This window comes from Aythya marila, assembly GCF_965140915.1.
Source record: "Aythya marila genome assembly, chromosome: 26".
Taxonomy (NCBI): domain Eukaryota; kingdom Metazoa; phylum Chordata; class Aves; order Anseriformes; family Anatidae; genus Aythya; species Aythya marila.
In genome coordinates this window covers 2,008,713-2,030,609 of record NC_139067.1, presented here as the reverse complement: position 1 = coordinate 2,030,609, position 21,897 = coordinate 2,008,713, and the positions used below count along the sequence as shown (strand labels likewise).

Here is a 21,897-nt window from a genome sequence, read left to right as displayed (position 1 = left end):
CTTTTTGCTCTTTTCATTCAATCTTTGGTAGGATGTGACCCACCTCTGCAGGTGGAGCTGCTGCTTTTTTCCCCTTTTAGTGTTCCCAGCGTTTCCTGGGAGCTCTGTGCACTCCTCCAGCTCGCTGGATGGAGGATTTGGAGAGCCCTTGGAGTCCCAGGTACGCCCAGACCCTGCCTAGGGCATCGCTTTGGCTCAGGGCTCTGCAGAGAACATCCCCCCGTGGTGCTCGCACGGATCTTGCCCTGGTTCTCCCCTTGTTTGATGACACGACAAAAGCTCAGCAGAAGTTCCAGGTCATGGCAGAATTCGTGCCCTAATTCCGTGGCTTTCTTCTTTCGGAGAGGAGGGAGGAGGAAGCTTTTGCTTCCTGCTTTCTCCCAAGGCCCGTGAAAAGGCTGAGACCACTGGAACATGTAGAAATCAGCTAGTCCTCCTCCTCCGGGAAGAGAAATTAACCTCAGGGGAGCGAGGAGGTTCCTCACAGTCCCTTATTTCCATCTCTTTGTAGTGTTGGCTTTGGGCTCGCTTCGTCGCCTCGTAACCGTGGTGTGGATTCGGAAAGTGCCCTGGGAGCGGAGGGAGGTTATCGCAGGTGTCTGCAAACCAAAAATAAGTGGGTGAGAAAGCCGAGCCCCGTTTCCCTTCAGTGCTTTTAAGAACCCGTCGTTCCTTTAAAAGAAAATTAAAAAGATTTAAAAGGAAAAGCCAGAGAAAGCAATTCTGCATCAAGGAGCCCGCGGTGCCTGGAAGAAACAGCGTCGGGTCCAGAAACGCGTTTCGATTTGGAGGTTTCAGAAAGAGGCGGCAGAGAAGTGGGATTATTTTAACACCACAGCAACTTCCCTTCGGGATATTGCGATTTTCATGCCTGTGCTGCTGCTTCTTCTCGTTACCCTTCACGTGCTGATCCTATCCGTAGCCCTTTGCCGGGAGTGTCGGGGCTGCGCGGCCACGGCTGATGGCTCGGCTCGCTCCTCCTCGCTCTCTCCACGTGCCTCTCCCCCATCACTTGTTGCCTTCCACGAATCTGTGTGATAAAAGCAGCTTTTACCCAAGCAGCACCTTGGGGACCTTGCTCCTCGCTGCCCCTGGAGCATCCCCTGGGCTCCTGATGGCTCGGGGGGGGCCGCGGCAGCGCGCAGACGGGCAGCCAGTTGCTCCTGTGGGCGTGAAAAATAAAGAGCAGTCCTCGGGCAGCTGTCTCCGCAGAGATGGAGCTGGAGACGGGAGGCAGGCCGGGCAGCTGAGGAGCTGCCAGGGACGTTCACCTCGGTCCTGTGTGGAAGGGAGGCAGGCAAAGTGGGTTGGGTGTTTTGGGGGAATTTTTGGGGTCCTGGATTCGGCAGGGTGCGGATATCGAGGTCTCCTTCCCATCCTTTCGGTGCCTTCACTTTCCTTCCTCTCCACAGCAAGAAGGGAAGGGAGCAGCAAAAGGGACAGGGCAGAGGCTGTGTTTTTTTTCCATTTCATCTCATTTCACGGCCCAAAACTCGGCTTTTTTGAGGGGCTGGCACGAGGAGGCCCCTCGGCTCGGGGGCTGGAGCTCCGTGCCGGGGAAAGGACACGGGCAGCCTTCAGAGGACATCTCTCTGAGTCACGCCTGACCCCTCGCTGCTTCGCAACCCCAACAATTCACACCTAGGACGTATAAATAGAGCTCGATACTCGGCGGGTATTTTCGCAGCCGGAACAGCCGTAGAAAACCGAGGGTGATTGATTTTTTTTTTAATTTTGGAAGCCGGGTACCTGACCTCCAGGCACCAGCTGCTGCCGAACCGCCGAGCCGTGGTGGGAGCTGCCCCCACAGCGCCCTGTGCCCGCTCTCCAGCGAGGGTTTTGAGCAGGACCGAGGGGATTTGGGGCTCGGTGCAGCTCTTTTGGCAGCGGGGAGAGCCAGCCTGCGTCCCTGGGATGGTGGGAGAGGATGGCGAGGACAGCTGGCTGCTGGGCACGGGGATAAACACTTCACCCCGTGGTTTTGAAAACCCTGAGGGTTTGAAAAGAGCAAAAAAAGATGCTGCAGAAAGGAGGTTTTAAGACAAAGATCGCTGGGCTCCCTCTTAAAATATCGGTCTTAGTGCAGTTCTGATCCGAAAGCAAATAAATATCCGTGCTAAGTGGTCTGCTCTCACACCCCTCTGTTAGCCTGGGTTTGAAACCCTCAGGGCAGGGCGAGGGCTGGGAGCAAATTTTTAGGTCCTGCCTGTGTCCTACTGCTTGGATTTCCTTGATTTCCTTCCTAGCAGGGCAGCTTGAGAAGGCAAACGACCCCGCTGCCCGTCCCACAGCGACCCCAGCGCACACGCTCCCCCTCGGCTGGCCCATCCAAAGCTTGTGAGGTGTGGGGAGCGCACGTTTCAGCGTGTGTTCAAGCAGAGAGCATGGCAGGAAAGCTCCTTAAAATATCTCGTGTCGCTGGAGAGCCGCTGCCAGCTAGCAAGGAGGAGGAAGCCGCCGGCGACGCAGCGCGGGGAGAAGGCTGAGCGGCGCTGCGGGGAGCCCTGCTGCAGCTGGAGGAGCTCGTGGCAGGGAATTGCTGCGGGAGCACGGAGGAAAACGTCCTAGGAGCATACCTAGGGGCACCTCGGAGGATGCAGTCCGGGGGATTGGAGGGCTCGGGAGCGGATTGAGGGTTTTTTTGGGGGAGAAAGTTGTCCTGGAGTGGAGGGGGAATGAGCGAGCGGCTACTGGGGTCTGGCTGCTGGGTGCCGTGGTTCTTAGCACGATGCTGGCAGAGGGGAGGAGGTCCTCGCTGCTTTGGGGAGATGTGGAATTGAGATTTGGATTTCTGGAAGAGGGAATCAGGCTCAGCCCATGAGCACAGAGCAGCTCAGGGGGTGCAGGAGCCGAGCTCCCGTGTGAGCGCCAGCGCCGTCGCCACCTCCCTGCTTTCAAGGCATTCCTGCTGCCGCCGCCAGCTCCCAGCTCGTGTGCTGGAGCACGTCCTTGGACTGGGCTGATGCAGCCGGTGGCGGTGTCTTCTGCTCTGAGATAGTCTGGGGAAAAAGGAAAAAAAAAGACTTGATTTATTTCGGACTCGTAGCTCCCCTTACAGCCGATGCCTCTCCGGGACCTCATGGGCATTTCCCGAGGCACGGGCACGGAGCAGGCAGGTCGCTGCCCCCCCCCCCGCGGTATTTCTGAGCTGATTTCCTTCTGTTCTTCTTCCCCCAGGTGGAGAGAGACTTTGAAAGGGAATATGGGAAGCTGCAGCAGTAAGTATGAAGCGTACCGGTACGACAAGACGAGCAGCATACCTCCCTCTCTGCCCTCTCCTTGCATCTGCCCAGGAAATGTTAGCCGCTTACGCTCTTCCCAGCCACTTGTTCCCTGCCCTGTAATTTCTAATTGTTCGGGGTTTCTCTCCTGGCTGGGTGGCCAAAGGTGTCCTAAGCCGTCTTTGCAGTGGGGTTGAGGTTTGCAGATTAGGGCGGCTGTGAAGCAGAGGGTGTAAAATTCCCGGGATGCTGGAGGCTTACCAAAGAGCCCGACACCTCCGAGGACAGGGATTGTTTTTACCACGCCGACCGTGGCACGTAAGCTCGCAGCTATCATCTGGAAGCATTTGGCTTTGCTGCTCTGTAAGGAAACGTAAGGACTTAGGAAAATACGTGGCTTTGAACCAGAGATCACCAAACGAAAAAGGGTGAAAACCATCTGACAGTAACCAGAAAAGGTTGGGCAGCGCTGAACTTCGCAGAGCCCTGCCTGGATATTTTTAACTCCCGACAGAAGCCAGCACATTCAGCACGTAAATGATTTGTTGCATGCATGATACGCTCCGGTTTGTTTCTTTCCAAGTTTTCAGACTTTGCCTTCTTCTTCCATCTTTCAGATTGGAAGATCAGACCAAAAAACTTCAGAAGGATATGAAGAAAAGCACAGATGCAGACTTGGGTATGTGACTGGAGGATACATAGACTGTGAACTTGGCCACAAAGAGATGAAGTGACTTTCTCGAGATCACATGAGTAATCTGTGACAAGCCTGGAAAACAAATCTAGATCTCAGTCCCACTCAGTTTTCTTAGTTACAAGGCCATCTGCACGAGGGCTGCCGAGCAGCGACTCAACCAAGGGAGCTGGCAGCGTGTTAGGGGCTGGGGCCGTGCCTCTGGGGCTGTGCCTTGCTGTGTGGCCTTGGACGAGTCGCTTTCTTTCCTTTGCCTCAGTTTCTAGGACTGAAAACCAGGAGAAATGATTCCAGTTCTCGTGTCGGGCAGGCAGGAGGAGCCTGTAGAGTTGAGCAGTGCCCATTTAGGTGCTCCAGCTGAAGGCATCTCGTGCCAGCTGAAGCCAAAAAAAAAGCCACGGCAGCTGGAGGAGTGGATCCAGAGGGTATTGGGCATCAAAACGAGCAGGGCAGCCTGCTGAGACGCAGCAAGGAGCTGTTTTAAACACAGCTGGCTTTTCTCAGCGGGTCTTTGGGGCCGTCCCTGTTTGTCCTGTGCTCCCATAGCCCCAGGAGCTGGGGCAGATGCAGCAGCATCCAGGTGTGGGCTGGTCTGGTCCAGCACATCTCCGGGGAGCTGGGCTCACAGAGGGCTGGAGGAGCGGGCAGGAGCCCCAGAGGGCACCGTGCCAGCAGGAGGGATGGCAAATTTGGGGTTTTCCCATAGCAGAGGCTCTCCCCTTTGTGTATGCGCTCAGCCAGAGATGAGCACAAATCCCTGCTCTTGCCCGTGCTCTCCCACCCTTCCCAGCACAGCACTGGGAGAGGCACCAGTAACCAGGACGAGTCCTTTCCAGGGTGAAAAGTGCCCTTTTTGGGGGACTCTGGTCATTGTCAGGGCTCCATGGTAAGTTTTTCCTTGTGAAGGATTCCCCTCCCCTCCCTTGCAGTGGGCGTTGTTTATATGGAGCATTTCAAGTCCCGGAGGAGCTGTGGGAGGACTTTCTTTTTCCGTTCTGCTACATGGCAGAGGCACAAAACGAGCCTTGGCCAGCTCCAGTAAGATCTGATTTCTCATTTAAAGGCATGAAATCATGAGCGTAAGAGAAGGTTTTGAAGGCAGCCCGAGGAAGGACGGCCACAGGAACAGGAGACAAATCTGATGGAGCGCTGCGGGCTGCCCAGAGGGGATGCCCTGCTTGCTCAGCTAACATTTAGCCCCCGTGCCCGAGCAAAGCAGCAGTGCATCAGCTTTGTGTGCTCCCCCGAGTGTCTTATTTCTTCCATTCTACCTCTGCGCCGAGGGGGCTGATTATTCACTGCCTGCAAACCCTCCCCAGCAGGCTGGACCTGGTGGCCGGAGTCTCCTCCTTGTGCCAAAAGAGCTCCCAGCGAGGCCGATTCCTCCTCCTGTGCCAAATTTTTCCTGCTCAGCGTGCCCGGGGAAAGGGTACGGGTTGTTAGCAGCACTCGGTGCTGTGGCTATTGATCAATAACCCCCTTTTTGCAAAAAAAAATTAAATAAATAGGGTCTTAATAATGGGAGGAGGATCTTAAATTGGACACCAAAGCGCTCCTTGGGAAATGGAGTCCCCAGCAGATGGGTGAAATAAATAAGCAGGGGCATCGCCACCCCCTGGCTGCCTTTTTGGGGCCGTGCAGGTGAGGTCAGGGATGTTTTACCCCAAATACTGCTGCAGCACACGGTCGGGGAAGGGAAACTCATTTTTCTTCCAGCCGAGGGAGTTCGTCCACGCTCAGCTCCGGCCCGTCCTGGCACAAATCCTTCCTCAGATGTGGTCGCACACACGGATTAGAGCCCCTCTGCTTCAAGGCTGAAATGCCTAAAGCCTTCATGTTGGGGTGATGGACGGGAGCTTTGTTACTCCGCAGCGAGCTGCCCGGCCGTTCAGCTTCTGAGCTGCGGATAATTGTGTGTAACCTTTAAATCAGAACGCTTAACCCCCTGATTTATGATCTTAAGCCCCATTATTCAGCCGACTTTAACTTTCTCTATCTCAGCCCGTACAGTAGGAGCCCTTCCAGAGCTCGGCTCAAGCATCTGGCTTTCTGATCTTCAACTGAATAACTTCCAGCAGCGGTGCTGACGAAAGAGACCGATTTTTACTTTTTTTTTTAGTAGCATTGACTTTTTTTTCTTCTTCATTTCACGTCGACGCTTGCCTTTTTGCTCATCTTTTCCCCTTCCGTACCTCGGTTGTTTCGCCGGTAGCCCCATCATGGGGGGGGTTTAATTTTCTTTAATTAAAGGAGGACGGATTTGTCTGATGGAAAACAAGCAAAAAAGGGCTCGGCAGGGCAGGAACCGAAGCCCCTCAGACTGCGCCCTGGATTTCCTGGTGGCCGTCTCGGGGTCTTTGCATTTTCCTCTCGCTTTTGGAGTCCGTTTCCACGGGCAGAAAAATGAGGCTCATCAAGGGAAAGTGCTTAGCAAGCTTGTGTCTCTGCCGCTTGGTGTAGTGCCTATTTTGAGAGGAAAAGAGAGAAACCTCGTCTTCCAGTCCTGTCAGTCTGGTCCTTTTCCACCGGCACTAAATCCACTTCAGATATATATTTTTGTAAAGCTGTTTGAAAGACTTAATGGACTGTGATTTTTCTCATTGTGGAAGAGCTGTAGTGAGCCTGAGAGTGACACTTAATAGTCTGTCAAGAAAAGACATTAAAAAAAAAACATCTACATTTTGTTTTTTTTAAAAAAAGAGCAGCGGTTTTGTTAGTCTGGTATTATTTCTGGCAGCATCACAAGCCGTACATCAAAGTGGTGCAGGCTTAACTTATATAAAAACAGTTCTCGGGGTGTTTACATGAATGAAGGGCTTTTTTTTTCCCTTTTCATCCCTCACCCGGTGCTGAGTGCCCCCAGGAGGGTTGTGCTGATGTGCAGAGGTCCCCAAATCCGTCCCCGTGCAGGGTTTGGGCTGGGTTCCCCGGGGGTGTGCAGCTCCAGCCGCTCAGACCTGTCCCTCTCCGCTTCCCTCCGCACGCCCCCGGCCCCGGCCACGCTCAGCCATGTCCAAATCGGCCGTGAAAATCTCTTCGGACCTGCTCTCCAACCCCCTGTGCGAGCAGGAGCCCGGCTTCCTGGAGATGGTCACGGCCTTCGACACGGCGATGAAGAGGATGGACTCCTTCAACCAGGAGAAGGTGAGGGTGGCTTTGGGGAGGAGGCACCGGGGGTGCTTGGGGGTGGCTCTGCCCCTTCCAGCCCCATCCTTCCCTTTTTATCTTCACCTCCGAGGTGTTTTTTCCCCACCAAAATCTCCACAAATGCTTTTTCTGACTCTGTGCCGGGGGTTTTAGGACACGGGAGGCAAATTGCTTGATTTTGGGTAAAGGGCACAGCGGGCACTGCGCAAACCCTTTTTCCAACCAGCCTGGCGTCTAATCCTCCCTCTTCCTTCCCACAGGTGAATCAGATCCAGAAAACAGTCATAGAGCCTTTGAAAAAGTAAGTACCAGCCTCTCCTCGGGGGTTCGTCACACCCGTGCCCCTTTTTAAGGCTGCCCCGTGCACACCCCCGGGACAAACCGGCGGCCCCCTTGGTGGCACAGGCGCAGAGCCCGTGCCCTAGCGCCAAATTTATTTATCCGTGCTTTCAAGGACACCTGGGAGGAGTGGTAACGAGTGCGTTGGGTCATCCAGAGGTGTGTTGGTGACTTCCAACTTTTTTTTTTTTCCGGTTAAAAAAGCAAAATGGGCAGTGGGCAGGGGTGGGGTGGCCCAGCCCAGCGCTGCGGGCACCGAGTGTTTGAGCGAGCTCCGTTCCTGTGCAGGTTTTCTATTAAAAAAAAAAAGCATAGAAAGGGTTTTATTAAAGCACAGAAATGTTTTTAATTTGCTTTAAGGGAAACCTACTCCATGTTTTTGTAGCATATCCAAGGGAAGAGTCATCGTAGTGCCAGCGTAGCTAGGCAAAGGGCAGGTGGGGAATAGGGACAGAAAACCAGGTGGCGTTCCCAGTCCCCGGCTGATAACTGGTGAAGGGTTGGGATATCCGAGACCCTGGAAAGCATTTCACAGCCCCCTGCACGATGCTTTAAATGCTTCTGAAACTGCAGGCACGCAGGGAGCCCCCTGCCAGGAGGAGTGTGCTCCCTGTGCTCTGGGGCTGGGGGCTTCAGGGCTTTGGGGCTGGGGGCTGCAAGGCTTTGAGGTTGCAAGGTTTTGGGGTTGGGAGCTGCAGGGCTTTGGGACTGGGTCAGCAGAGGCTCAGGGCTTCAGGGCTTTGGGGCTGGGGGCTTCAGGGCTTTGGGGCTGCAGAGATTTAGGGCTTTGGGGCTGGGGGCTTTGGGGTTTCCCCAGGCAATACATCTCCAGCCAGGCTCGGTGCCGGATCCCTCTCCAAACCATGCCCATCCCCAGTTTTGGAACTAAAACCTTAGCGGGGCGTGCGAGCTGAAGCTGCTGACCCCATTGCTCCGGGAGCAGCTTTCCCCCTTTTCCCCTTTCCCCCTTTCCCCCTTTCCCTCCCTGCCATCAGGAGCTCACTTCAGCCGCGCGGTGCGTCACGGCTCGCTCGTGCCTCAGCGCCGCAGCAGTTTTGCCACCCAGTTGACAAAAAATCAGGTTGTTGACAAAAAATTCACCTCCGCCTGCCCGATTTCCAGCAGTGCTGGCAGCCCTGAGCGGTGTCGGTGTCGCAGGCTGTCCCCCCCAAACATTTTAGGGTCGCCGCTGCGCCAAACAGCTCCTGAAACCCGGAGCTCTGCTGCTTTTGTTAGGGGGAACGGAGCAGGCGAGCGAAAATAAAATAAAATGACTTTAATATGACAGTAAGTGTTGCAAATTGCTGAATAACAATTTTAGTTTAGCTTTGACACAGGCTGGGGTTTTTTTATGCGTGTTTTGTTGTTTTTTTTTTTTTCTTAAAGTTGTTGTTTCTGCCCAAATCTGAAAGTAAAAATCCCTGCGTTAGCGCTCCGCGCGTGAGGTTACGCCGCGCCGCCGGTCGGGGGATGTTTGGTGACTCAAGCATCGCCCTGGTCGCCCATCGACGGCCAGAAATTCTCGGTTATTTAGGGAAAAAAAAACACACATGAAGATAAAAGGAAAAAAAAAACAACACAGGCTTGTGCTGTGGAATTGTGTTGCTTATTATCTAGATTGTCCTCATGAAAGATACATTAACTTCTTCTTCCAGCATTCTGTTAAAATTGGAAGAAGGGCTCGTGCGTCTGAAATCTTCCCTTTTTTTTTTTCATTTTTTTTCCCCCAACTGAACAAGAATACCTTTTATTTTTTTTCCCTGCAAACCTCGCCTTGTGTTTTAAACCCCAGCCAAGCTTCAGCTCGAGGTGCCGAAGCCGCTCCTGCGTCGCCGCTGTCGTTCGGCTCGGGGCGGAGGCGCAGGAGGGGCAAAACCCCTTTGGGGGCATCCCTGTAGGGTCACGCCGTGTTGTTCCTGCCCTAGGGAAACACCAGGGGAATGTCAGGGCCTTGCAGGACACGGGGCTGGTTGGCCTGAGCGTGGCACGGAGCTTCGCTGGGAGGTTTTCTTGCACTCAGGTCGCCTTTTATCAGCCCCATCCTCGGTTAAATGGACACGAGGGTGTTTACTTCAGCTCCCTGGCTCCTTTCCAGCCCTGGCAATCCTCTCCAACTTCCTAAATTTCCATTGGACTCCACTGTGGTGGTTTTTTTTTTTTCCCTTTTCCTGCCCTTTGGCACCTGCGAGCGGTTGCTGCATGCTCTTAAACAGCTCTCGCCCCCCGCCTGCAGAGGCTGCGCCTCGGTGCCGAACAGAAAACGAACCCAAAATTGTTCCCTTTTCCCTCCTTTCTGAACCTCCAGCAGCATAGGTACGTGCGTGGACGAGCCAGGAACATTTCTGAGGAGCCCAAGGGTCCTTTCGGAGGCTGATGAGAAGCAGGAGAGAAACGCAAAGCTTGCGCCTCCCCTTGTCCCGCTGCCGGAGAAAACCCGGCGACGTTTCGGGGATAAAAGTTTGGGATTAATGCAAGCTGCCTCGGGGAGCTCTGATTTCCAGCTAGGTAGGGCTTACCCCGCTCCGAGACGGCTCTCCCCAGCCTCTCCCAAACTGGCTTTGACCTAGAAACGGGCTCTGCTCCGCCAGCTGCGCTTTATTAGGGCTTCACTGGTGGTCTTCTGTGGTTTATTAGCCAAAGACACAGATAAGTAGAAGCCAAGCAATTAGCTGGGCTGTAATCAGAGGCACATGTGCAGCGCAGGCTCCACTCTGCTGGTAGGTTTGGGGGAAATATAGTAGGTTAAACCACGCAGAAGGAAGCAGCAGCGGATTTAAAGGGGGCTCAGGGTGGGAAAGGGGGAGCTGGGGGAGGTCAGGGGGGATCCGCACCCCTCCTGCAGCCCAAATTCACGCCGAATTGGCGTCTTTTGGGGCACGGTGGGTGGAAAGCAGCTGGGTTTATGCTTCCCTCTCCCTGTTCCCAGTGAGGTGCCTTCGGGGCCGGGGGCAGACCGCGCGCCGTCACCTCGGTGTCCCTTCTGAGGAAGGAAGCGGCTTAGGGGGGCCAGGTGGTTTGGAGATCCCCAGCCTTTAATGCCTTTGGCGCTGGGACCTGCTTTTATTCCCCCAGCCTCTCGCTTTAACCAGCTCCATCCGTCTGAGCAGCGGCCACGGTGTCACCACGGTGCCACCATCCCCCTGTCCCCATCCCCCTGCTGCAGCAATTCCCTTAAAGCCAGACACACCGGTCCTAAAACCCAGCATTTCGCCCCCAAATCCCATCCGGGGAGGCAAAAACCACCCCGAGGGGAGCAGCCAAGCCCCCGTGGCCGTGCACACACGAGGGTCTGGGGGCTCCTCACCCCTCCAGCCCCCCTGAGCCCTCGCCCTGCACGTCCCCCCCTGGCAGCAGCGGCGCTCGCCGGCCTCGAGGAGCCCCAGGGGTGCCGGGGACCGGAAAAGGAAAAGCAGCTTTCGTGTCCTTACGAGCCCCTAATGAGGATTTCACGCACAAAGCTAGCCACACGGCTGCCCAGCACCCCCCCCCAACGACCCGTGGCTCTTAGCCTAAATCCCCAGCCCGCTTGGGGTATTTTTATTTTCATTTTATTTTATTTTATATATATATATTTTTTTTCTGGCTCGGAAGGGCTGCTTTTCATTTCCCCTTCCTGGTGGGCGGACGGGCCCACGACGGACGGCGTGGGCACGGGCTGAGGCATGGCAGGCATCCCCCAGCATAGCCCGCATGCTTCGGCCTCGCTGAGCCTTCCTCGTGCCTCTCCGGCCCTCCTCCTCCTCCTCCTCCAGCCCTTCTCCATCTCCGTTGCTCTTTCTCCCCCCGTACCCGGTGCTACCCCTGCACAATTGCTTTTGATTTTATTTCCCAAGCCCCAAGGATGAGCGCCCGTGCGTGCCAGCCTGGTCGTGCTCGGGGCACCTGCAAAACGGGGAGGAAAAGGAAATTTTAGCATCCTTTTTCCCTGCACCTCGAGCCCTTTTCTCAATTTTAATTACGGGAGGCTGGAGCGGAGCCGAGGTGGCAAGGGTATTTATAATCCAGAGAACGGGGTGATTTCTTATTTTATTACTAAAAAAAATAAAAAATACATTATTTTTTCAGGGTTAAACCGCCACCCGAAGAGGAGCTCACCCTGGCGGGCAGCGGGGAGGCAGGAATTCGGATTTCCTTTTGGTTATCCCCTCCTATCTCCCCTCACCTGCTCCTCCTAAGCTGCCTGCGCCGTAATCCGCTGCCTAAAAAGTGACAAGGAGCGGCGGCAGCTTATTCTGCAAGCTGCTTTCGTGGCCGGGGCCCTAATGCCCCGTGCTGCTGCTGTTTCACCTCCCCTCCCCTGTGTTTTCAGCGCCGTACCCGTTAAATTTTCTCGGAGCCAGCCCCAATTTTGGCTGCTTTGTGTTCAAAGCGGGGCACGGAGCAAGAGGCTGGGGTCTGGGGGCATTTTTGGCTCTCCGAAGCACTTGGGAAAAGATTTGGGATGCTCACGGGGTTGTTGGGGCAGGGATTGGGAGGCAGGGGGACGTGCTGGGGGCTTTTGGGGGCTTTTTTGGCTGCCAGGCTTTCCACCAGGAGGGTTTGTGATTAACACATGGGATGTTTGTGCGGCCACTCACCCTTTGGTTACGTCCTGGGAATAATTTGGCAGGCGCAGGGATCCTCCCCTCGCCCTCTGCTTGTGTTTCCCACCCCTGGCGTTCTCTTGAGATCATTTCTGTACACGGCTCCCTCCTGAAAAAGGAGGAAAAAACCCGGGCAGGGCTCCAAGGTGGCAAAGAAACCCAATTCTCCCCGACCTTCGGGTGAATCTCAGCGCTCACGGGTTTTGGGGCATTCATTTGGAGGAATTCCTTCGAGGGGCAGCCTCGACTCGCTGCGGATCAGGCTCCTCTGCCTGAGCTGATCTGATCCAAGGAGAAAACGAAGCCAGGAGGCTCAGCCACCCTCTGTGAGCATCTCCGGCACGGGATGAGCTCGCCGAGGTGTCCGGGGGGCACCAGGGGGACCCAGCTCCTCCTGCTCCTGCCAGGGAGAAGAAAAACCTCGCTGAAACACAGCCGGAGGTGCCACCAGCCACGCTGGCACCCGGCAGGGTTTTGGTGGCTTTTATTCAGCCCCACGACCCTGTGGTTAGGGGTTGAGGAGCTGGCACAGAGCGTCACAGGTGCAAAACCTCCCTCTCCATGAAACGCAGAAATAATCCGTGCATTAAAAGGCCCTGGGAGACGGTGGCTGCTGTGCCTACATGGCGACAGCCTCGAGCTTCAGCTTCAGCAGCTCCGTTTTATTTTTTTTAAAGCACCACCGGAGTACGGTGGCCGCCCGTTACGGGCTGCAAAACCTCACCGAGTCGATGCTAGGGACAAAAAAAAGGGGAAAAAAAACGATTGAGTTGATGTAGGGACAAAAAAAAAAGGGGAAAAAAATGATCGAGTGGATGCTAGGGACCAGAAAACGATCCAGCCTTTTTCGCTTTCAAACCAGATTTAACTTCAAAGCGCGTGGAAACTATGTCGCCGATGGTCTCCTGCCTTCTCCCTCGCTGCGTTTCGGAGCCAAAGGCTTTGCTCTCGCCCTGCGGGACGGGGCTTGTCGGATGTAAAAGGGCTGCACGCTAATTCTCCGCTCCTCTCGGTGCCTCTTTTCATGTGTGAGCAGCGGGGAAGTGCCGAAAAAGCTTGGGAAAGCTCTCAAAAAAGGGGAAAATCGCTGTTTAAAACCCTGTGCGTGGTGGTGACGCGATGCTTGGCAGCCCCGGAGGTGGCTTTTGGTGCTCTGCCACCCCACAAGCTGGTGACGGGACCATTCCCAACCCCATTCCTGGCTTCTCCTGCCCCATACATCGCGGGGAAGCAGCTGGGTTTGTAGGGTTGAGGCCACCCCGTCGGCACCGGGGAGGCACCCGGTGGTTCAAGGTTCTGCGCCCCCCGTTGGGGAATTACCCCAAAAATCAAGACGTGGCCCCGTGGCCTGATGGCAGTGCTCGTCCCCATTACCAGCTAATTAATAATTAGGATTATTTCTCCCAAAACTGCAGCCAGGAGCTGCTGACAAGGTCGTGCTGCCGGCACCGAGCGCGTGCGCCTTTGCGCCGTGTCCACCTCGAAACCTGGGCACCCCGACCCCTCTTTCCATGCAGCCCCTTGTTCCCGTGCCACATCCTTCACTTCCCAGCCCTTTTTGGGCACGTTTTGGGGCACCGTGCGGAAAAAGGAGGAGGAATTATCCCCGCAGCCCATGGGACGGTGAGGCTGAGCTCGGAGCCCTGCGCAGCCGGGAGCCCCCGCAGGCTGCTGGTGGCATCCCGATGTGAGGTTTACCATAAAAAGCCATCTCGGGGCAGCAGCATCTGACACTCGGGGGGCCAGCTGGATGGCAGGGTGACGCCCGGCCGGCCTCCTGCTCCCTGATGACTTTTGCAGGTTGCACGGGGCCGTAAATTCAGCTCCCAGCTGCGCCTCCTGCCACGGACACGCAGCGGGTGGCACCCCCGTTCCCGCTGCCAGGACGAGGGGGGCTGCCCCCACGGGTGGTTTTGGGGACCGCTGCCCCCGTGGGATGTCCTCAAGGGGGTGCCCGGGGAGGTCGGGGTGTTTGGGAGCAGCTCTCGGGGGTTTTTGGGAGCAGCTTGGGGGCATTTTGTGGCTTTGCAGGGAGCGGGGACGCCAGCGGGGTGAGCGCACGGCAGCGTGGGCGTCCTCAGCCGTCGGGGCCCCGTCCTTGCTGTCAGATGTTCCCATTCCCTCGATTTGTGACACCTTTTAATAACAGGAGGCTTCCCCTAGCCTGGCACATCGCAGTCCTCCCATTTGGGGTGGGGAGCCCCGAACAGAAGGACTCCAGCCCTGCCATATAGGAGACGGGAGGTGCAGCAGGGAATCTTTCTCCTGCTCCCTTCACCTTCACCACGCAGGGACGTTCCTAAACACTTCGTGCCTGCTTTTTGCTTTTCGAAGCAAAATATTGGGGGAGAAAACAAAAAAACACGTTAGCTAGCTGCGCACGCACGAGGAAACGGGGAAAAAGTGCAATTTTTTTTTTTCCTCTTTGCTTTGCTCGCCCGAATTAACAGCATTGTTCTCCGGGGCAGCTTCCGTCCCTGTCCCAGATAAGGCAGCTTTGGGAGAGAGGGGGAAAGCTGTTAAAAATAAGGAATTAATGGTAAAACCAGAAGGGCTGGCAGGCAAGCCCAGAAGCAGGTTGGGACCTTCCGAGCGCTTTTACCAGGCTTCCCAAATCGGGCGAGATTTTTTTCTAATAGTTGTTGAAAAACACACCCCGAAACACGAGGATGGACCCTAACAAAACCCCAAAACCTTGGCAAGGACTCACAAATTGTGTCTGTGCCTTTCTTCCAGCCTCTTGGAGGAACCTAAGGAAAGCTTTTGGGTTGGGGCCGGGCTGTGCTGACCCCCCTGGGTGTTTTTATTCAGCGTTTTCTCAATCCTGACCCTGCGCGGGGCTGAATTTTGGACAGGAACGGGGCCGGCGGTGCGAGGGCAGAGCAGGGATTGCAGCTCCCGGCCGTGCTTCTCCTCCATCCCCTGCATTTTGCCGTGCCGGGGCCGTATCCTGAGCCCTCTCAGCACCTCCCAGGGCTTCGTTGGCTTCTCCTGGCCCGTCGTGGTGCAGCTGTTGGAAGGAGCTGCGGGAGATCTGAAGGGCTTTGTAGCGCAACGACGGCGCGTGACCGAGTGGGGATTTAGGGGCACTTTTTCCCCAGCTCCCACCGGCCTGTAGGGACAGCAGCGGGGCCGCCGAGCGACCCCTTTGCAATCTGGGGGGCTTTGGGGTGGCAGATTCCCCCGGAGGGCTTTGGGGTGGCACATTTCCCCGGGGGTTTTTGGGGTGGCACATTCCCCGGGGAGGCTTTGGGGTGGCAGGTTGTCCTGGGTGCCTCGTCCCCGCTCAACCCCATCCCGTGCTCTTCTCCCCGGCAGGTTCAGCAGCGTTTTCCCCAGCCTGAACATGGCAGTGAAGCGCCGCGAGCAAGCCCTGCAGGACTACAAGCGCCTGCAGTCCAAGGTGGAGAAGTACGAGGAGAAGGAGAGAACCGGCCCCGTCCTCGCCAAGCTGCACCAGGTACGGCCCCGAAGCCTTGGGGCAACCTTGGCCACGAGTTTCGTGGCCGCTTGGGAGCCCCGATGGGTTCGGGTGGATCTCTTCCAAAGCCACGCTGAGCTTTCTGGTTTTAAAATGAAGGGAAATCAAAAATAAAAAAAGGAAAAACGCTGGGATGAGCAGGAGGAATTCCCCTCGCCCTCTGCGCCTGCCCGAGCAGCTGGAGGCAGGGAGCAGAGCCTCCCGAGCCGTGGTGCTTGCCACCTGTTGCACAAAAAAAAAGAAAAAATTCGTCCTGGAAAATCGCAGTAATCGGTCACCAGGCAGCTTCGCCAGATTCCCCTTTTTCTCTCCCAAATCTGAGCAGGATCGCCCCGATTTTCTCCGGGAATTCTCGCCCCAACCCCTGCTCCCGCAGAAGGTTTGCGGGATCTTGAGAGGAGCCGGGTGGCTTTCCCGGGAGCCCAAAGAGCGTGGATTTTTCTGATGGCAAAAAAATGAAGTTTTGTGTTAAAGAACAGCCCCGGCGGCGCTGACAAAAGAGACCTCAGCTTTAGCCGTAAGCCGCTTACTTTGCTTAGCCCCGGTGCCTAAAGCTGCGGCTGGAAAACTGCGAGTGCTTTTGTCCTGGTGATTAAGCAGGTTTTAGTTATTTCGTGTTTTTTTTTTTTTTTTTTCCCCCTAATGAACTTCCCTGTGATATAATTCCCCCCCCTCTGCAAAGACAGCTCACCGCGGCGTGAGCTCAGGCGCCCGCTGCTCTCCAGAAACCCCAAATTCGTGTCCCCGAGTTTGGTGGCAAATCGGGGAATCTCAGCAAGGGCTCGCCTTTGAGTTTTGTGCCTTTTTGAGCCCAAAATGTGATGCTGCTCGACGCTGGACGAGTTCAAACCCTCCTCCCCACTGAATTAAAACACTCCCCATCCCAGCCTAGCTGCCTTTCTGCCCCGTTCCTCCCCAACCCCAAATTTTCTCCTTTCCACCCAGCGTCGTGCACGGGGTTTTTTGGCACCCCGGTGCCCCCCCGCCCGTCGGAATTGCGGCAGGATTAAGCGGCAGACTTGGCCGGGTCTAAGATTTCACTGCCCACCCCCTCCTGCCCTTTTCCACACCATCCCGGAGACATTTCCCTTTCTCCCCACGCTTCTGTTTAAAGAAGCCGGGTGGGCTCGCTCAGCTGAAGGTCACGGGCGAAAGAGGAGAGTTGGGGGGGGGAGAAGCTGGCGATGCTCTTGGGGGTGACAGGGGGTGAGGATGGGGGGACACAGCCCTGGGGGACACAGCCCTGGGTTTTCCCGATGGCCTGGGGCAGAGCTGAGGCCCAAAATTTGTTTTTTTTGGTCACCATCCTCGCGGCTCTGCCCAGTCAGGGCTTTCCCCAGCTTTTTGACTCCCCTCCCGTCTCGTTTTTCAGGCCCGGGAGGAGCTGCGGCCGGTGAAGGAGGACTTTGAGGCCAAAAACAAGCAGCTCCTGGAGGAGATGCCCAAATTTTACAGCAGCCGCATCGATTACTTCAAGCCCAGCTTCGAGTCCCTGGTCCGGGCGCAGGTGAGATGAGCTCCAGGGACCCCCCCTGGGCCCAAATTGCCCTTAAAAAAGCCACTTTGTCGAGCTGAGCACCACGTAGCCGTCCTCTGGCACCCAGAGCTGGCACATTCTGGCAGGGACAGAACCCCTTCTCCCCCGCTGCAGGAGCTTTGGGAAGGGCTGACCCTCGGCCACGAGCGTGTGCCGAGCACCAGGAGGCGGCGAAATCCCCGAAATCCCGGCTGCTGCTCCTGGGGATGGCTCCCGTTCGCCCTGCCGCCGCCTGGCTGGGTGCTGGGGATGCTTTTTTCACCGTTCCCTTCACAATCGGGAGCAGGGGGCCCCGTGTTCCAGCCGTGGCAGCTGAAACGAGCAGACTCCCTGGAGCCACGGCCAAATTTCGCCGGCCTTTCCCCCCTGCCAAGCTACGCCAACCCTCCCCGGCCGCTCGTTTGTGGGTGGCTCGTTTGGCCCAGACCTTGAAACCCAAACGGCCTCCTGCCCTGTCTGGGCAGCGAGGGAGCTGCTGGCGCTTTCCCCGGAGAGCAGCCTTGCCCAAAATGTCCCAAATGTCCCTGCCTCTTTGTTTTTTTTTCTGCCTCCTGCTCGTCGGGAGCCCAGTGTGGATGCTGGGGTGCCCCAAGCAGGGTGCCCAGAGCAAGGTGTAGGGTACCCCGGCACCCAAAACGGGGCTGCCCCCACCCTGCTGCTCCCACAACCCTCATTTGTCCCCCCCACCCCGTTCCTCACCCCCCCAGGGGCTGCGCAGCGTTTCCCCTGCTGCAGATGGCTGAAAAAAAAAGGCAAAAAAGGCAAAAAAAAAATAAAAGGGAAGTGGCTTGCCCAAGGTAACTTAATGAGTCAGTGGCGAGCCAGGAATAGCACCCACGAGCCCTGAGTCACTGCTCACCTGCAGGGGCCTGGCCAGGGGGATGGTGGCAGGGGTGCTGGGACCGTGGCCCCATCCCTAAACCCATCCCTGAACCCATCCCTGAACCCATCCCATCCCATCCCATCCCAATCCCATCCCATCCCATCCCATCCCATCCCATTCCGGGGCTGAGCTCTGCCTCCACGCCTCACTGAGCAGCTTTTTGGGGCTTTTTCATTGCTCGGTGCAATTTCTATTTTCATCCCCACCCCTGCCCCTACCTCTAGCAGCGATCGCTCGAGGAGCACAGCCCACGGGGGCTGCCCTGTGGGGCCAAAGCTCTCAAGGAACCGGGGTGTGCCGGGCCCCGTGCTGCTCGGAGACCTCATCCCCGGGACAAAACTGCCACGTGGAGGCAGATCTGGTGTGAAACTGCCGAGTTTTCCCTTTTTTTTTTGGCCCTGGAAAAAGTACGGGGCTGAAATTAGGCGGTGATGGGCTGGGAATGGGGATGAGGAACAGGGACTGGGATCAGGGACTGGGATCAGGGACTGGGAACAGGGATTAGGAACAGGGACTGGGAACAAGGACTGGCTGCTAAGCTTCTCCCCTACAAGAAAGGGAAAAAAAAAACAGCCCCGGAGCAGCAGCTGTAGGGTTTTGACCCTCAGCAGCCCCTCCGGGGCCGTCGTGCCAAGCGCTTGGGTTCCCATGGCACAGCTCGGAGCCGGGTGTGCCCTGACGGCGTGCCGCGAGGGCGCAGAGCCTCCAACACCCCCCACCAAATGCTTCTGTCCACCCACGTGCCCGGGCTGAGCCGACGGAGACAAATATTTCCCCGCCTGGGGGCTTTGAAGTGGCCCCGTGGAGATGAAAGGGGGAGCGCCAGTGCCCCGGCGGCGGCTGGAGGAACACTTCCTCCCCTCGCCGTGCTTTGTTTTCCAGCTAGATGCGATCCTGCTCCGGCTTCGTGGCGGAGCTGGGAATTAAACGGGGATTTGGAGCCTGGCTGTATGGCCACGGTGGGCTTGGGGCATTTGGCAGCAGCCCCGGGGCTTTGTTTTGTGCAGGACCTACAGTAACGCGCGCCCTGCCGCCGCGTTGTAAATAGGATCTATAGAAAATGGGGAGAACACGGTGTCCCGAAACAGAATTAGTTCAAGACAGGTGTGCTCGGGGCCTTTGGCTCCGTCTCAAACGCGAGCTGGGGATGGGATTCGAGGGGATGTGGCCGGAGCTTCGGGCAGCCAGGGCTGGAAAAGTACTGAGCCGCCAGCAGGCAGCAGGTACGGGGCCACCAGAGGGTTCTGGTGATGCTCCGGGGGCTCGTGTCCCCCCCAGAGCCCCCCCAGATGGCCAGGACCCCGCTCGAGGCAGCCACCCCACAAATCCCTACTGGGAAGGCTCTGGGTCCTACTGGGAGAGGCGTTTCCCCGAGGGGACCTGGAGAAACGGTGCCTCCTGCGTGGAGAGCCTCATTTGGGGTGGGGGAACAGCACCCAAAATATTTGCCCGAGCTTTATTTGACCCCGTGGCATCGTGCGCCCTGCTGGCGGAGATGTGGGGTCCCCCAGAGGTTTTGGGGACAGTGCCACCAGTGCCAGGGAGGGGACATCTCAGCTGGATGCAGGGGGACCCCATTAACACGGGAGGGACCCCATTAACACAGGGGGGACCCCCAGCTTTGCTCACTTGACCCCTTTTTTTTTTTTTTTCTCCCCCAGGTCGTCTACTACACGGAGATGCACAAAATTTTCGGGGACCTCTCGGCGCAGATCGACCAGCCCGGGCTGAGCGACGAGCAGAGGGAGCGGGAGAACGAAGCCAAGCTGAGCGAGCTGCGGGCTCTCTCCATCGTGGCCGACGACTGAGGGATGGGGAGGGCGGGGGGGGACCCGTAACGGGGCTGGGGACGGAGCCCCCCAGCTCCTGAGCCCCCTCCCTGCCTTGTCCCGGGGTGCAGGGATGGATGGTGGAGGGTTTAAAGCTCTGCCACGGGGGCTCCTGCAGAGCACGGCCCCCCCCCAGCCGCTACGAGGCTGCAGGATGGGGTGGTCGTGGGCATCCTGATCCCATTTCTGCCCTCCTAATTTTGGGGAGCCCGGTTTCTCGTTAAATAGGTGGTTGTGGGGCAGCTCAGATGGAAAAAGGAGCAGGCTGCGCCCTCCTGCCCTGACCCAGCACCCTGCTGGTTCCCCGTGCCAGGATCCAGCCCAGGCTCCTTGCCTGTAGGGTGTTGGTTTGGTGCCTTAAGAGGAGCCCGGTGCCCCCAAGGGGAGGGCAGAAGCATTCAGATTCCCGTGGGATGCATTTTTGGGGAGCTGAGCACTCGAGGATTGCAGCTCCTGCCCGGAGGGTGAGGGGTTCCCTGCTGAATGCAGCCCGTTCCCTGCAGGAGCCGTGCAAAGTGCCTCGGTGGAGCCCTCACCCGACCAAACACTGTTAAGGGAAAGAGATTATGGACGGGAGAGATTAAATCCATGAGAGATTAAATCCAGTCACCGTGCTGGGGCTGCTGATTTCCATGGGGCCACCCTACAGCTGGAGGATCGCTCGCCCTGGAGCTGGGGGGGCCCCGTGCCAAGCTGGGAGCGCAAAACCCCGGGGCTGAAAACGTGCAAAAAAATGAAAAGAGGGCGAAAAACAGCAAATCCAGGGAAAAATGGGCAGGGAGCAGGGGGCACAGAGGGTCCCGGAGCAGCAGAGGGGGGTGTTGGAGCAGAGGGAGGCTTCCCAAAAGTTTTTTTGCAGGGCAGGCACCGGGGCGCACGGTGCCGCTGCGCCGGGCTGCTGCCGCCCTCTGCTGCCAGCAGGCAGCACTGCGGGGCCGGGAGGGGGACACGGAGCTGTCACTGCCCCAAAATTGACCAAATTTATCGAGGGGTTGTGGTTTTAAGGGGTAGAGAGGGGCTGCGCTGAGCTGGAGAGGGGTTGGAGAGGGAAAAGGGGATGGAACAGCCACGGGGTGGAACCTGAAGGGAGTCCAGGAACCATCCCCGGTTAAACACAAGGTGCTGCTGCCACTTTTACAGCCTGAAACTGAATTAAATCCGGAGTTGAGGGCTTTCTCTTTGCCCTAACACCCCTCTTCCCCAACACCCCAGCTTGCCAGGGGGCAGCTGGCTTTGGGATAGCTGTTGGAGGGCTCCCTCCCTGCTCCATCTGGGGGCTCCAACACCCTGGCACCAGGAGGATCCTCTCCAGGTCCCGGCGGTGGAGGCAGCCCCAAAAATTCCAGTCGAGGTAGACGAAAGCTGGGAGGGCGCCCAGGGGCAGGGTGGTGCTGGGGTGCAGCTCCTGGGGCTGCCGAAATGGTGAGGGGGGGTGGCAGGGGCTGAGCTCACCGTGCTGCATGGGACGGAGGCAGTGAGTCCTGCTCCTCCCCAGCTCCCCCCGCACGCACGGAGCTTCCCCTCCCTGCTCTGAGCCCTCGGTGGGGCTTTAGGGGGCCGGGGGGGGCTCACCAAATCCTGGAGGGGGGAAAAAACTCCAGCTTTGGGTGGTTGGAGGCGTCAGAGCGCAGCTCGGCCTCTTTTACCCAGCTTGGCACCTGGGGAAGGGCAGGAGGGAGCACCCCCGGACCTGCAGCCCCCCAGGGAAGGGCTGAGCCCCTGCTCGGTGCGGACCCAACTCCTCCTCTACCTCCTCCGGGAGCAGCAGCAGGTTGTGTGCTGCTTAGGGGTCTCCATCTGCTAAAAAAAAGGCCCTGGTTAGGTGGAAATGAAGAGGCTGCCAGCCGGGCAGGCCTCTTGCCTTCTCCAAAATGCCAAAACGTGGCCACCCACAGGAAAAGCCACCTCTGGGGACACCCAAGCTGCAACCTTAGCAGCTCAACCCATGGCACAGCCTCACCATCGCGGCTTTGTCCTCCGGTGACGGAGGCAGCGAGCTCCCTGTCTCCTCCCTGAGCTGGCTGGAGGCTTCCCACTGCTCCAGGGACACCACGCAGCCCCAGGAGAGATCCTACAGACCCTGACCAGCCTCACGAAGGCCACCTGATGTCCTCATTTTGGGGGACACAGAGCCCAACCTCGTGGCGCTCGCAGCCCAGCCTGCGCCACGGCTCCAAGCCAGA

The 21,897-nt window shown here is 57.3% G+C and overlaps 1 protein-coding gene across 2 annotated transcripts in view; it reads left to right on the top strand.

Annotated features, from left to right (window-relative positions):
- The window catches only part of BIN3 (bridging integrator 3), a 32,570-nt gene extending 11,574 nt beyond the window's left edge, over window positions 1-20,996 (top strand). The window contains exons 1-8 of one of the 2 annotated variants that reach the window (XM_082779566.1): window positions 597-620; window positions 3,178-3,218; window positions 3,839-3,900; window positions 6,923-7,059; window positions 7,323-7,363; window positions 15,303-15,444; window positions 16,838-16,972; window positions 19,547-20,996. In XM_082779566.1, coding sequence (XP_082635692.1) covers window positions 3,873-3,900; window positions 6,923-7,059; window positions 7,323-7,363; window positions 15,303-15,444; window positions 16,838-16,972; window positions 19,547-19,693 — 630 coding nt within the window. In that variant the 5' untranslated portion in view covers window positions 597-620; window positions 3,178-3,218; window positions 3,839-3,872 and the 3' untranslated portion in view covers window positions 19,694-20,996. Of the gene's footprint in view, window positions 1-596; window positions 621-3,177; window positions 3,219-3,838; window positions 3,901-6,922; window positions 7,060-7,322; window positions 7,364-15,302; window positions 15,445-16,837; window positions 16,973-19,546 lie in introns of those variants that run through there. The other variant, XM_082779565.1, reaches the window with a different exon arrangement.
- Window positions 20,997-21,897: the final 901 nt, after the last annotated feature.